Genomic DNA, 14,577 nt, shown 5'->3' with positions numbered 1-14,577 from the left:
GTGAGTGAAGATGAAGGTGAATTCTGACCACTTACCTCTCGTTATTATTGTGTCAAAAAAATAACTACCCTCTGCATATTCCTAAAAACTGATGACAGGTTTGTAGAAAAAAAAGACTCAACCTTTTTTCAGCCGTGTACCCTTTGTGAAATGTTTTTTCAGCCACGTACCCCCCTAACCAGCGCAAGATATTTTTAGGTTGAGAAAAAGAATTGACAGGGGGTTTTGAATTAAAATTGAATAGCCTACTAAATATTAAATGCAGTTTATATTTTTTAATATCTATTAAATAACTTTATTTTTATTTTGAATTGATGATCATTTTATATATATATATGTATATATATTTCTTTTAAATCTCCTGTATTGCAATCACATCTCCATTTGACATCAATCAGCTACAAAAAGTATCCCCTTTGCATCAATGCTGTTATCTGGTTGTCCAGCATGGCTAGACGCTTGTTTTCCTGTTTCAGATAAAGCGGTCACTTAATAATGCAAACAGGCCGGGAGTTGCAGTGGCCTCATTTAGGACATCGGACTCAATAAACAGCTATTTTCTTCTCATAGGGGATAGAGGCCCTGTAACCGAAACTTCTTTTTGACTGACTCTATGGGACACATCACACCCCACTGGCCCCCTGAACCCAATCCCTTTCAAATCACAAGGTCATTAGACCAATGCAAGAGAGTATGCACTCCGTAGCCAGAGGTTCCTTCCTCTCACTCACATGCTGTTGAAGAGCTCCCTGTACGTCTCATCTCCTTTGCCCTCAGACATCAGGCTGTCCAGCTTGTCGATCAGTTTGGCCTCCACCTGTGAGAACAAAAAAAAACAAAAAAACATTTCAATCTCAAACGGGGTCGCCAGTTCGAACGATCTTGATGAGATGACCCGAGAGAAGGAGCCGCACGGCTGGTTTGGAGTCCGTGACGGAAGAGCGCGGTCGATTCAAATCACGTCAAAGTCGGTCACGGGTCAAAGTGGAGGCAATAGCCTCCGACGTGTCATCGCCTTGATGACAGGATCTTGCATTCATGAAACCCATCGGAAGAGTGCAAAAATAGGTTGTTCACCTTGTCAGATACTTTGGACAAATAGATACAGGATCTATTGTGGATCACATTGCATCTGTGATCGGCATTACCACTACCCCTGTTATTTTATTTACACAGCAAAATAATACATTTGATAGGTTTTTTGTTTTTTTTTACCTTGCAGAAAATATAAATGGTGACCCTTTACGAAGAAGCCTGGTAACTACGCTTCACTGTGGCACACAATAGCTTGTGAAGCATCTAAAAAGTAAAAATGTTAAATAAAGAGTTCAACTCATTGTTTTGAGTACAATTATCAAGCTATAAACCAAAACATTGGGAGAAAACTTTGGACCCACTTATTAAACGGTACATGCATTAAAAGGTTCAACTTAATTAGGAGGAAAGGTTTGTCTCTTTTTGAGAAACTGTTATACCTGTTTGAAATTGCCGCTGCGTCTCTGCTCCCAGTCCATCATGTCATGGAAGATGGGGATCATGACATTCCTCAGATCAGGCTGAGGCACCAGCGTCACCTCCAGGAATGGACCAATCATCGCTGGGATGAAGTTCAACTTGTGTTCCCCTGGAGGAGATGAAAGTCAAGACGGAGGTTAGTCTCTCACTTCATCTCTGGTAACAGCATATTGTTTATTCGGATAACTCCACTAATTTCAAGCGCTGCACTATGACCAAATTGATGCAGTATTTAAAATAAAAATCACAGCGTCTGTGTTACTCAGAATGCATTAGTGTTAGTGGGTACACTTCCACTCAGATGACAACAAATTAAAAAGTGTCTTCAAAAACAAACTTCAAAAACACGCTTGAATACACATACAAATATTTACATCAAAACAATTACATAAAAAACAGCAGTGCACAAATCAATCACAGACTCCGAGCAGAACAAAAGGTTGAGAGGACTCATTAGGTTGCCATGGTTACAAATAGTCGTTGGCATAAAGAAAAAAGCCAGAGAATATTTTCAGCTCGAGAACAGAGAAATAATACAAAATGTATTTGTCATTACTGCGTCACACGGTCATAAAGAACAATGCTGCTGTTACTCTGTTATGAGGAATAACTATACAGATATTTTACCCACATGTTAATATAGAAACCCACTGCTTTTTCAATTCTCTGTTTGCAGCGCCAGTTAAAGTTAAACGTCTTTTACTGAGAATGATCTCTGATTAGTTTCAGGGGTAACATTTTTATCATCTTACCTAAATTCTGCCACATGCTGAAGATCTCACAGCCCATCATCACCCTCATGTCTCCATACCTGCGGGACAGCAGTCATTGTTAGTAATGAGTGCATGTTAAGTACTCATGATACTGTGCGTGGCCTGCAGCATATGTGACTGTGGACAGAGAACGGGCAGATCGAGGTAGGGTGGCTTGTTGGGAAAAGTGCATTACACATCAATGGCATCTAACCACGTGCAGCAAGGAAAGCGCACAAACAACCAGCACTCACTTTTCCAGAATCTTCTTCCTCTTTGAGGGTGAGAAGGACTCAAGCTGAAGACAAGGCTGGTTGATAAATATTACGGACAAATAGAAGTACGAGTCCCACACCTGAAAAACATCAAAGAAATTGCATTATGTCCACGCTGTGGAAAAAAATCATCCTTCTCTTGAGTTGTCAGGAATTTTAAGAAGATAATTCAACACATGAATTTAGTTTGTAGTGGCATGTTGGACAGCAGCAGTTGTTCATTTCAGAAAAAAGCAGAGTATCCTATAAACACAATTACTTCAGGTAATATAGTCTGCAATAAGCTTGTATTAGCTGTGACTTATGTCTTAAGGCTTTTATTTATGTGATGCACCAAAACAAATGAATTTAAGGCTTGTATAATAAATGTGTATCTTTCTGTTTGTCTATACATGTGTGTGCATGGGTGGGTAAACACACACACAGAAAAAGCTATAGTACTATTCACACACACACACACACACACACACACACACACACACAGACACACACACACACACACCCCCAAGAGCCCCTTACCTTGTAGTCAAACTTGTCATTGAGGAAGTTCTTCCTCAGAGCATCAGAAAGGTAGAGGACAGTTGTGATGATGACACTAAAATAATAAGAGAATAGAATAGAAGAAGAGATGGAGCCCCGACTGTTGTGTTAAGCCTCGAGGGAAATGCATCACCTTGAATAATACACAGACTATCCAAAGAGTCCATGAGTGATAATGCAAAAGTCAAGTAGAGAACCATTTGCATTGATATTCCATATATGGGATGCAGTATGGGATCACTTTCAAATATATGCATCGTTTGCCAAGATTCCCCTACTTTTCCTTTTCTTTTATGTATGTGTGCACATTTGCATTGTGTGCTTACTTGTTGGTGACCAACCGCATGACGGTCCAGTCCTTAGAAAACATTTCTGGTCGGATTAGGATCCTGAAGACCGTGAAGATCTGAAGAAGAAAGTCCTGGGACACACAAACACACAGTGAACACCCTGTCATTGGAAACTCAAATCAATTGGGTCAGGCTGCATCTCTGGGTGGGGTTGAATCATTAATTAGGATTTAAGACCTTGATTGATGACAGGTGCTTTGTGTGCACCTGTAATTACATTTTTGTGTATTCACAGGGGCAGAAGCACAGCATTTTTTAAATCAATTAAAAGTAAATGCAAGAACATTCTTAAATGAAAGAAAAGATTGTTGTGCAGCGTCTCTCTCCATGGTGCTGAAACCATGAAACAAAGCATCTTCCGTTTAATTTCATTTCAGCTTATCGTCGCATCCCAATTTGTTGGTTTTATGGTGGTTGCTCAATGACTCCCAGGCACTTACTTTGGATATTTAAGTACAAAATCAAATCAAATCAAACATGAAAGAAAGCTCTCAAGCTACCGAGATATTATTACCGGTCTACTTTTTCTGACAATTGGAAAAAATGTTTTGAAAACTGGGAGAAAGGAAGGCGGTGAGATACAGCAACGAATCAAAGAGAGCGGGGAGAAAAACAGAAGGTGGCACAGACACAGATAAGAATGTCAAATCCAAGAAGCAACATAAACAATGCAATCTTTCTCTGTCTCTGCACCCAACATTCACATGCAGCTACACACAAAGGTCAAGCATTGACAGGATATGAAGCAATGCGGATGGAAAGCGATAATGAATCTAGGACCAGAAGCTACTGCTCTAACGAGGTGGGGCAGGGAGATTGACGTAGTGGTCTTACCCTCAGGTTGTCTTTGCCGCTGAATGCCTGCAGCAGCTGCTGGTAGTGCCTGTCGCTCATCTGTCGCAGAAGGGCCAATAAACACGCCACAAACTCCCCCTGACAGGACGGAACACACAGAGCTATATAAAGACAGAAGCCGCTCCACAAGCAGCTCTGAATCATTAAATAAATAAGATGTGGGGGTCCCGAACATTTCTAAACATTCATGTAGAAAGTAGTCATTTTGGATGCATTGCATCGCTGACCCCTCATGCTTTTGTAAAGGAGGTAATGGACTTCGTCATATTGCATTTGCAAAATGCCCTTTATTAACATCTATTAGCAACCTGTAAGAGTTCAGATCAAATCATAATTATTGCTAGTTATTAATGGTGGTGTTAATTACACAGCAGCAACTCAATTATCTGAAACTACTTCTGCACATTTTGTGGAGTCCCAAAAGTATTTATAGTATAAAGCGCACACCCACACACACACCCACACCCAACTTTAAATGGGGATACAAACATACAGTGACATCCTGGAACTGAAGTCTCATGGCAGGTCCAGATTGCTGAGGCCGGTTGCTTATTTCCAGGATGGTTCTCAGTAAAACTCCCAGCAGGCTCTCTACTATCAGCTCCACCTCTTCTGAGACAACCGGCTCCTACACACAAAGGGGAAAAGAAGTGTGTAAATAACAGGAACAGGGATAACTCACTAGTCTTTAGGTCAGGGTTATTGTCAATGACATCGCTCTCTCAACGTTTATTCTGCATTCTGCTTACGTTGGCACATCACTGAACAGTGAAGGACAACGGATTGCAGAGCCAAAATCTTCCCTCTCCTGTGATATTACTTTCCCTGCAGATTTAATGAGTCTTGAATGAGTATCAGTAGTTTGGGGACCAATGGGAAGTTTCAAGGCAACATTTTAAAAAGAATAAGGGGAGAAAATAAAAAAAAAGTAGATGAAATAGGAATACAGCCCGAGATGAAAAGCAATTCAGAGAGAATAGATGATAAACTGGCATGAATCTGTGTGTGTTTTTTGTGTTTCTTATTGTGTGTCATATTTGCGGGTGTACACCTCCATCTAGTCTCCCCTGACAAGACAGACAGGTCTTGGAAAGGGGCGATAATGAGAAGAGCGAGAGGTTCAGACTGGCACATTGGCTGCCAAAAGCTGTCACTTCTCTTTTGATGTGCCACCAGTGTGTGTGTGTGTGTGTGTGTGTAGGTATGTGTGTGTGACTGTGGGTCCTACTGGGCTCCTTTAACCACTAGCTGTCCCTCTGGCAGCAAACAGTCAAAGTCAGGCAACCTGAGTTGCTACAGACACGCTAACAGGCACACACAGGCAGGCACACACACACACACACACACACACGCGCACACACGTCCAAACACAACCACAGCTCAACAATGCCCACTGCTAAATTGATGAGGCTCATTACTGAACTGCACAGCTGCCAATGTCCCTGTTACAAAGACTAATTGACCATATACACAACACAGCAATAAGCTATTGAAATGTATTGTCGATGGAATTGCTTTTAGAGTAATTCCTCATGCTTAAAGTTATTTCCAGTAATTATGGAGGTAATTCTCTTGTTGGTAAATCTCTTGAGCAAGGGCAAGTTCATTTTTGACAAAGCTGGATAATATCCAGGCATAAAGTCACTTCATCCAGAATAAAAAAAAAATCCATGGCAAATAACTGGCAGTATAGTCTTATTGGACAATATAGTGAAGTTGAATTTCGGCAGCTGGTTAGCACGCAGGACAGCTTGGTGTACGCTAAATATCATCCCCGCAAGGTGGGCCGGACCGGTATGACGGCGACCAGTCACCGGCGGGCTACTCACCGCAGTGCCGTTCTCCTCCTTCTTGATGAGGGAGAGCATGCTGGTGAAGATGCGAGCACACATGACCAGGTCTCTCTGCTCCTGCATGTGAGCCTGAAGGACACGGAGCACCACCGGCAACAGGATGCACCGCGACTCTGCAACACACACACACACACACACACACGCACATAACAGACATAATCACATATAAGAGAACACAACAGAGACCAAAAGGGGACAAACGACCACTTTCCTGCTGCGGCTGCATTAGTTTGGATTTCACGAGCGCTCAATAATTCTTAGATATATTTAAAAGTATCTAATGGTATTTGGATGAGGGATTTTTCTGTAGTCCTTGGAAGCAAACCGGGAATCAAGCAATGACTGTAATTTGCTTCAGTGCAAAGCCTTCATTAAGAGCACTTTAATGGCTTGGAGGAGGGTCCGCTGTGGGCTACATTAGCTGAGGTGTGTTATCGTATGAATGCACTGCAGGGGCATACAACCAATCAGTATAATATGGACTAATGAACAGATTTGAACAAGCGGCATCTTGTGCCAACAGGCTTAGTTCCCCCCCCCTCTGGGCTGTGTGCTTAGCTGCGTCCATGATCTGTATGCACTTGTGTTCTGTATTTGTGCAATTCACTCTCAAATGTTATTGCGTTTGGGCTTCCTGTGTGTTCACAGGCTTTAATTATGTGCGCGCGCCAAACAGCGCGTCCTTCTGCGCGAGCAAATCCTTACCCGGGTTAATATAAAGCTGGCTTTCCACCGTCTTGGCGATGCACTGCAGCTTGACGGCCTCCAGGCAGTCAGCGTGGACGGCTGTGGGCAGGCTGCCCAGCGTCTCCCTCACGAAGCCGGCCACCTCCCGCACCGCGAAGATCTTCAGCAGCTCGCCATAAACTGCCGGGAACGTGCGCAGGAACACCGCCTGGCGGGAACAGAGCGGCGCTCGTTGGTCATTCGGAGGCGCTGCCGATCTATCGCCAATGGGTTTTCTCTTTTTTTTTTTCTCAAAGTTTTGAAATCCCTTTGACGAGAGTTAACAACCCAACGCTTTCAAACTGCAACTTCTACTGAACAGAACATTTGAAGACATGAATATACCAGATTCATATGTAATGTCAATTCATTCTCTACTAAATCCCAGTGTCCTTTGGTTTCTTTTTAACGTTCATTTTTCCAGGAAAGCCCGGCGGAATGATGGAAGTCATTTTTTCGGCGACACTTTGTTTCACTGTCACGGGTGTTTTACCTTTGACAAAAGATCAGTTTGGATGAAGCGAACACAAGATCCATAGTATTGCCACGCATTGAAGGCTGCTCTGTACATCACATATCTTCAACATGATTACTGGGTCCTGTGTTAATTGTTTAGAGCAGAGGTTATAAAATGAGGGCACGTGAACGCACTCCAAGGGAGGGGGGGGGGGGGGGGGGGAATTTTTTAATTCAAAATGAGCATGCATTCAATAATCCTTTTAAAAATATATTTTTTTGTTCTTAGGGGGGTACTTGGCTCTTGAGGGTGAACAGCATCCGCTTGACTGTTCAGTATTCAAAACATGCTGTGGTGACCACATCAGGTTACAGGTGCCAAATGATGTTTACATGGATTTGCTGTTAGTGTGCCCACGTGTCAAGTTGGATTAGCATTAGCCTGGCTTGCATCTTCACACAGCCACTGTTGTGTTGTGAATACAAATTAGCCCGAGATCAGGAGCCAGTGGAGGGATGAAGTGGAGCTTTTCAGATGGTACGAGGAGGGCGTAACTGGAAGAGCTTATGTTTCACTCATCCCCCCCCCTCCTCGTGGCCCTAAGGTGAGGGGAATGATTACAAAGGGACTGGAGGGTTTTAAACAAGATTGTCATGTTTCTTGACTAAATTATTATAATTGATCAAATGAGCTGTGAAAAGGAAAACCCTGATGGGGTAACTGAACAGATTTCCCCCCAAAAGCTAGATCAGAACATATGTTGAGGTGAGGGCACACAGGTGAGGCAAACAAGGCAATAAAGAAAATAAGTTATTAGCGTACTTAGGGGAGTTAATACACATTTAGATGCAGGGCATGTACGACTAGAGTACTGAGAGCAACCCGGTCCGTTGAAAAGGCATGTGCCTCCAATGGACTAAAGAAAACCGATTGAACAAAGGAGAAGAAAACAAACAAACAAACAAAACAAGATTAGGAATAATGCGAGACGGCTATGGAATGGAAAGGGGTGGAAACTGATCACTGATGCCCCAAGCGGGGTCTCTAGTGATATCCTGCAGGTATATCCCTCCCTCCATTGTGTGGGCAAATACACACACCATACAAGCAGCTGTTTTTGCCGTGTAATCATTGGCATCTCGAGCTTGTTTATTTTGGTTCGCTCGCTGCAAATGAGCGAAGGCGTCCGCCCTGCTGTGCAGACCTCCCAGACGGAAACGCAAGAGTTTCAAAAGGAATTTCTATTCCGGCTGCAGGCCCGCTGGCAGCGTGAGATTCAATTACAGACAATTTCTCACCTATCACGACTGCATTAGCAGGAGCCCCCGAGATAGAAAAAAATGAAAATGAAGTGGCAGGCGCCGATTGTACACATTCACAGACTGTAATGACAAACCGACCTGTGTTTGTGCGACCGGACTGGTGCTTTTGTTGTCCTGCGAGAGGAAGAAGCGGATGGACATGAAGAGCTCGTGGATGCAGACTCGAAACTCCTCCTCATTCTGGCCTCCGGTGGCCAATGAAAAGAGCCGGCGAGACTGAATAATGTACTTGAAGATGTACTCGCTGGCCTGGAGGGTGGAAAGAAAAGAAACGGTTGATTATCATGTTGTTCTGTGATGGAAAAACTGAATTCCCCTGCAGTGGAAATTATTCAGGAATGATGTGACATTTCATTTTGCCCCTGAAGCATTTATCTGAAAGCAAGAAGCGGCGTTCACTTAAACTTTGATGATGAATTCTATATTGCAAGTCATTTATGAAGCAAAACTTCCCCAAATGTGCTTTGCTTTTGCTTTTCTTAACTGGAATATTCATCAGTTTCAGAGGAGCGATCGGTTGATTTTGGGCTCCTGGAGCTTGTGGGAGGCATTTAGTATGATTGAACTTTCCCGAAAGACTAGTTGTCAGATAGACTAATAATGAAAGACAAAATGAGCTGTGGCCCTACAGTGTATGCAGTTCTAAATCACGCAGATAACAAGCGTTTCACCTGACACTGATCACACAGTACAGGGGAAGTGAACTCCTTTGTGCTGCAAAATGAAACCTTTCCAGAAACAAGACCTGCTCTAAAAAACCTAGTGGGCAAGACATGCTGTGGATTACTCAGAAGTACAACCCTGCAAACACAACCGAGGTGTATCACTCATTTCTAATCGACAGCATGACAGAGTGGAAGAACGTGTGGCGTGAATGATGAATGGGAAACCGCAGCACGGAGGCCGCAGCAGGCTCCTCCCACAGAGCATCTGCGCGAGTCATTAAAACATTGTTATGTCGATTCACGGCACCACAGGCTCCGCATTTCTGCCGATTAAAATTGCATGCAGTGTAATAGGGTGAGGGGGGGGGGGGGGGTAACGAATGGTGGTGCATTCTCTGGGGGGGGATGTTATTAGGAGGAGTGGCAGCAAGAGGGAGAATGTTTATTTGTTTGCATTTCCGCATGCATCTGTGTCAAAGGTTTTATTGAATAAATTCCTGTAATTTAGTTATGTGTCTTTTGAAAACGGCCTCCTTTGCGTGTGTGCACGTGTGTGTGTGTGTGTGTCCTCGAGCAGATGCCTCACCTTGAGCACCTGCTGTATGTGATCCTGAATCTCGGCGTCAACAATGCGGTCCACGTACCACTTCAGCACTTTGATCAGGTCCCTGGAGAAAACAAATACACACTATCAGCACTCAGCCCGAGAAAAGTCGCACATCGCCATCACTGGTTTTAGGAAATAAAGATGAGACAATGCAGTGTTTTGAAATCAATCAAACTTCCCCTGGACAATGGCACTTCATAAAAACTGCTTATGATAAAATAATTTGTGATAACCTATGAGGTGGCTTTTCTCCTTCCAATCAAGACTGGACGACAGATAGCAACAATCAATTCAGTTTTAAGTAATTAAGGTGTGAATAAATCTATCGCAGGCCTAGGAGTTTAGAGCAGATGGTTAAAGCAGCAGGATTCTGAGTGGCTGATTGGAAAAAGAAAAAAACCGAGAAGACACACTGACATGTTATCTTAGCAGGTACAGAGAGTGTGAAGAAGACAGCCGGTGAAAAACAGCAGGTCGTGAATATGTGTGTCTTTGCGCGTGTGTCAGACATAGGAGAGGAAGCGAGGAGGTGGGAAGCGACCCGAGAGAGCGCATTTCTTCCATTGCTCTGCACGTCAGCCAGGGGGCAGCATAAGCATGTCATTGGCGCTCCTGTGTACTCTCTCGCAGCTCAGAGCTGACCAGAGCGCCCAGTCAGCGCCGATGCACGTTGGCCTCTCCGACCGCCTGCCTGCCCACCCGGTCTAGCGTGTCATTGGAATAGAAAACACGAGTCCGGGCCGCATTGTGTGACCCTGCTGCAAGCGTCTGGAGAAGTGGAGCCTGAAACCAGTGTGTACCTGTAGGACAAAGCTCCGGCAAAGTGGCTCTCGATGTAGGTGTCCATGACGGGTTTGAAGTGCTGGAATTTGCTGTCCTGGAGCAAGTTGATGATATGGACCTTTAAGTAAAAAGAGAAGTAGTATAATATCATATTTAAAGGAAGGCAATAAAGACATATTGACAGAGGCTGCAGCAAATCCTCCAAGTTTCCCTTGCGTGTCGGTGTGTGGGAAATGCACCGAATTGGTCCGACAATAGAAGATTAAGCCCACATGTCAGACTAACGGGACCCCCCCCCCCCCCAATACAGAAACTCGGAGGCTGCACCTTTCATCATTGATTACGCCCCGCTCGGAGGAGAAAGAGCGTGCCATGTGTCAGTGTGAGCCTGATGTTGAGAGAGGGACACACAAAGAGAGTCGAAGAGGGAGCGAGATTGATTGGGGGGGGGGGGGGGGGGGGGGGTCGCTCTTTCAGCGCGGTGAAGCGTGACGGGGCTCAGATTGGATCAGTAAGCTCCGTATCGTTGCGTCGCTCCATCCCTCTCCGTCAGAAAAAAGTTTGCGTTTCTGTTTCTGTCTTTTTTGTGATGGACTCAAACCCCGATGGCTTTGTGCTCGACGCGTGAAGAGGAAAAAGGTTGGATCCTTGGATTAATTAGAACAACTTGCTTACCAGTGAGTCAAACACCTTGAGCCCGTATCTCTGGGAGCTTTCATCCAGAATACCGAAGAGAGTGTCCAGCGTGTCCTGTAGAAACTGTGCAAAAGGGGTTTTTGTCATATTATTCATATAAATATTATTGATCAATTATATTTGTATTTCATTGTGGGCCCACTTTGACAATCTCCGAGCCGTCAATCTCCTTCAGCTTGGAGAGGCTGTCGTTGATCCTCTCGGGGTGGGCCCGCCACTTCAACAGGTCCAACATGTCTCCTGAGAAAGACAAAAAAGGGGGTCAAAAAGATATCATTTTAAGTGATGGAAACGCATGAAAAAGCGTCAGAGGTTGGAGACACGCCTTGTGAAGAAGCGCATTGTGAGAGCGACGTGCACCTCGGATCACAAAGCATCACCACACCCTTCAATTATAACACAAAACCTCCACAGAATCCAAACAAATGATGACATTTTCAAGTGCGGCAGGATTAAGGAGATAAAAAGTCATTTTGGTGAGCCGGAGTCCCCAGACATACGCATGAATAAAACATACGCCTCGAGAAGAATTTTCTTTCAGCCGTCTCCTCCGATCCCGTTCAAGTGTTTCTTTTTGAAACTTCACATGTAGATCTGCGTCGTGTGTGCACGCACAACCGCATTAACCACCTCTGTCGAGTGTATTTTGTAATCAAACACTCTGATAAACTTCTGAAATTAGTTCACAAATAAAATGAAAAGCCTGCAGGAATTTAACAGCTTGTTGCAATCAAAAAGTGCCTGAAGCTTTTCTGTTTGTATATTCTACGCTCCACTTAATGGGGGGGTAAGATGATTTATCATTTACTGTTTTGTGAAATCTGAAAACACTGTAGTACATTCAAGGTCTGGTGAGGTTTGGAAGGCATCAGTTACTCAGTTGGGTTAAACAAATGTCTCCTCCGCTGCACACCTTAAATAATTTGGTGAATATTGTTGCCTGTTGTTTACTGCACTACAAATGAGGGCGGACTCTATCGGAGAGAAGCTACTTCAACTGAACAAATACAATTCCCACTTTGAAAGCAGAGATTTATTTGCTCATTAGCGAGTAGTGCGAACTGGCTGCACGATGTGATGAGAGCACTCCCCCCCCCCCCCCCCCCCCCCCCCCCCACCCTCCCAAAAGAAAGCAGAGTCGATTCCTCGGCGTAGTTTACCGTTCTGTGTGAGCTTGGTGGAGCAGAGAAAGCTGGTGATCCAGAAGGACTCCTTGGCGCCTTTCAGAGTTTGGTTGTTGGACGGGAGGTTGGCCTTGGAGAACGGCAGCTTCAGGTAGCGCGAACACTCTGCCAGGCTGGCGTTCTCCTCGCACTGGACGACAAGGAGAGAGAGGAGGAAAAGAGTCCAGCTTCTTGTCAACTGGGGAGCGGATGAAGGGTTTGCAATCCGAAACCTTAAGGGCAATGCATTCACTGTTTTAGTAAACAATACGTCCAACACATTTGGATTCTGTGATCGTAGACATCCAAGCTGTTGCACATGATCAATCACAGAGCACCACCGTTATTTTGGGCGATTTAATGTGCTGCTTTGATGCCCACAGCTGAGGCCGTTTGAGCTCCAAAAGCTACCCCACAAGTTTGGACCGATTCTCCGGAGTCTATTTTAGGTCCGTGGAGAAACTAGGCCATGCCAGTTTCATTGAGCTTTTCAGCAGCTTCCATCTGGCATCAGAACACCCCCCCCCCCCCCCCCCCCCCTCCGCCTCCCCCTTCTACCCCCCTCTGAACGGTGGGAACAAACAGGCTACCAGAGTGGTCCTCTAAAACTGGCAGGCTCGGGTTAGAGGGTTTGCTGGGACTGATACTGGCCACCTGGCGACAAGACGACAACAGGAAGGAGGGCTTTTTTTTGTTTTTCAGAGCTAGCAGCAGTATAAATAATCAGACTCTTGGTCACTGTTCTGTACGTATGAATGCCCTCGATGCTTTTCTGTCCTGAGGTTTATGCACACACCCTTCGCCGGGCAGCTGAGGAAAACCATGCAGTCTGCAATTATTCTGAATTACAGCCAAGACGGTCTCGCAGTAGCTTTTAACCGGGGATGCTGGCCATTTCATATGCTTTAGTCGCTTGATGTCTTAAAGCAAAAATGTCTATAAAATGCAGAAAAGGGGACATGAAGGTCATGTTAAACAGAGATTGACTTACTCCACATGAAATGTGTCACGCTCAACTCTCTTTGACACGTACATTACCACTCAAGGTTCGATCCAACCCCTACAGTTTGAAAATGTTATGCAAGTGGACATGACTCATGGGCCACTCGGCATGTAATGGAGTTATGTGAGCTGTTGTTCAACCCATCCAGGTACTAAACAGAGTGATGACAGAACTCATGATTCACATAATCATATATAGCATGTATCGCCACGCTGAACAGATGCGGCGATACCCGTGTGGTCCACTTAAGAGACTTTTTCAGCTGCAATTTACGAACAAAGAGAATGACCGTGAACATGTTTTCGTTCTGCCCACTGAAACCTTGTATTGTTGAATACCATAGCATGCATTGGAAACACTATAATATCCTAGTTCCTTTGAATATCACTCATTTGGATGGTTACACATGGAGGTGAATACTTCTGTAGCACAACGTCTATGTAGAAAGCACACAGTGAAATCCATTTCCACGTTGTTCGGTCAAAATCGTTCTGTGGTGTTGATTTGGTTTTACCTTATAGATAATGAGCTCATGGGTGCCATCCGGCAGAGTCCTGCCGTCCTCCTGCATCAGAGGAACAAAGGAGTAGCCGAACAGTTTCTTCTCTCCCTTGTCTTTAGCTGTCGAACAACAACACATGGACACGGCATTGAGTCCAAGATACACAAGCACAGACTGGCAGGAAAATAGAAGGAACACGGAGCGATGTTATGAAACCAGTTCTTTTCAGGTTATGCAATGGAAATGAACCAGTTGAAAAAAGGGAATCTGATGCCTTTAGTGCCCGCATTCTGCTCGATGCAAGCATAACACCTGGAACTTTAGGGTGCACGGAAACACACTGACAGTACACAACAAACGAGGAAACAAGTTAGCCTTTGAGGGCCTCTCTATTGAGGGTAAGCTTAAGAAGCTTTCTGAAAGCTGTGGGCATAATTTGCATCATGAACACATGTAATCGGATTTATCTTCTGCTTTAGAAATAAAGGGCTAATGTGCGCACAGGGGGAAGTG

General features: G+C 44.5%; 1 protein-coding gene across 7 annotated transcripts in view; it reads right to left on the bottom strand.

The window, feature by feature from the left end:
* The window catches only part of dock4b (dedicator of cytokinesis 4b), an 87,597-nt gene that overhangs the window by 27,780 nt on the left and 45,240 nt on the right, over positions 1-14,577 (bottom strand). For all 7 annotated transcript variants that reach the window (XM_037462626.2, XM_037462627.2, XM_037462633.2 and 4 more), the window contains exons 16-32: positions 14,077-14,183; positions 12,557-12,710; positions 11,539-11,636; positions 11,376-11,459; positions 10,718-10,818; positions 9,897-9,978; positions 8,724-8,894; positions 6,846-7,035; positions 6,117-6,253; positions 4,781-4,915; positions 4,267-4,365; positions 3,409-3,503; positions 3,062-3,137; positions 2,522-2,622; positions 2,268-2,326; positions 1,476-1,624; positions 732-817 (exon numbers count right to left, since the gene is read on the bottom strand). In XM_037462626.2, the coding sequence (XP_037318523.2) occupies positions 732-817; positions 1,476-1,624; positions 2,268-2,326; positions 2,522-2,622; positions 3,062-3,137; positions 3,409-3,503; positions 4,267-4,365; positions 4,781-4,915; positions 6,117-6,253; positions 6,846-7,035; positions 8,724-8,894; positions 9,897-9,978; positions 10,718-10,818; positions 11,376-11,459; positions 11,539-11,636; positions 12,557-12,710; positions 14,077-14,183 (1,924 nt within the window). The remainder of the gene's footprint in view (positions 1-731; positions 818-1,475; positions 1,625-2,267; positions 2,327-2,521; positions 2,623-3,061; positions 3,138-3,408; positions 3,504-4,266; positions 4,366-4,780; positions 4,916-6,116; positions 6,254-6,845; positions 7,036-8,723; positions 8,895-9,896; positions 9,979-10,717; positions 10,819-11,375; positions 11,460-11,538; positions 11,637-12,556; positions 12,711-14,076; positions 14,184-14,577) is intronic.

Source organism: Pungitius pungitius, chromosome 2 (genome assembly GCF_949316345.1).
Source record: "Pungitius pungitius chromosome 2, fPunPun2.1, whole genome shotgun sequence".
In the NCBI taxonomy this organism is placed as follows: Eukaryota; Metazoa; Chordata; class Actinopteri; order Perciformes; family Gasterosteidae; genus Pungitius; species Pungitius pungitius.
The sequence above is the reverse complement of the archived record's forward strand: the minus strand, read 5'-3'. Positions and strand labels throughout refer to the sequence as shown.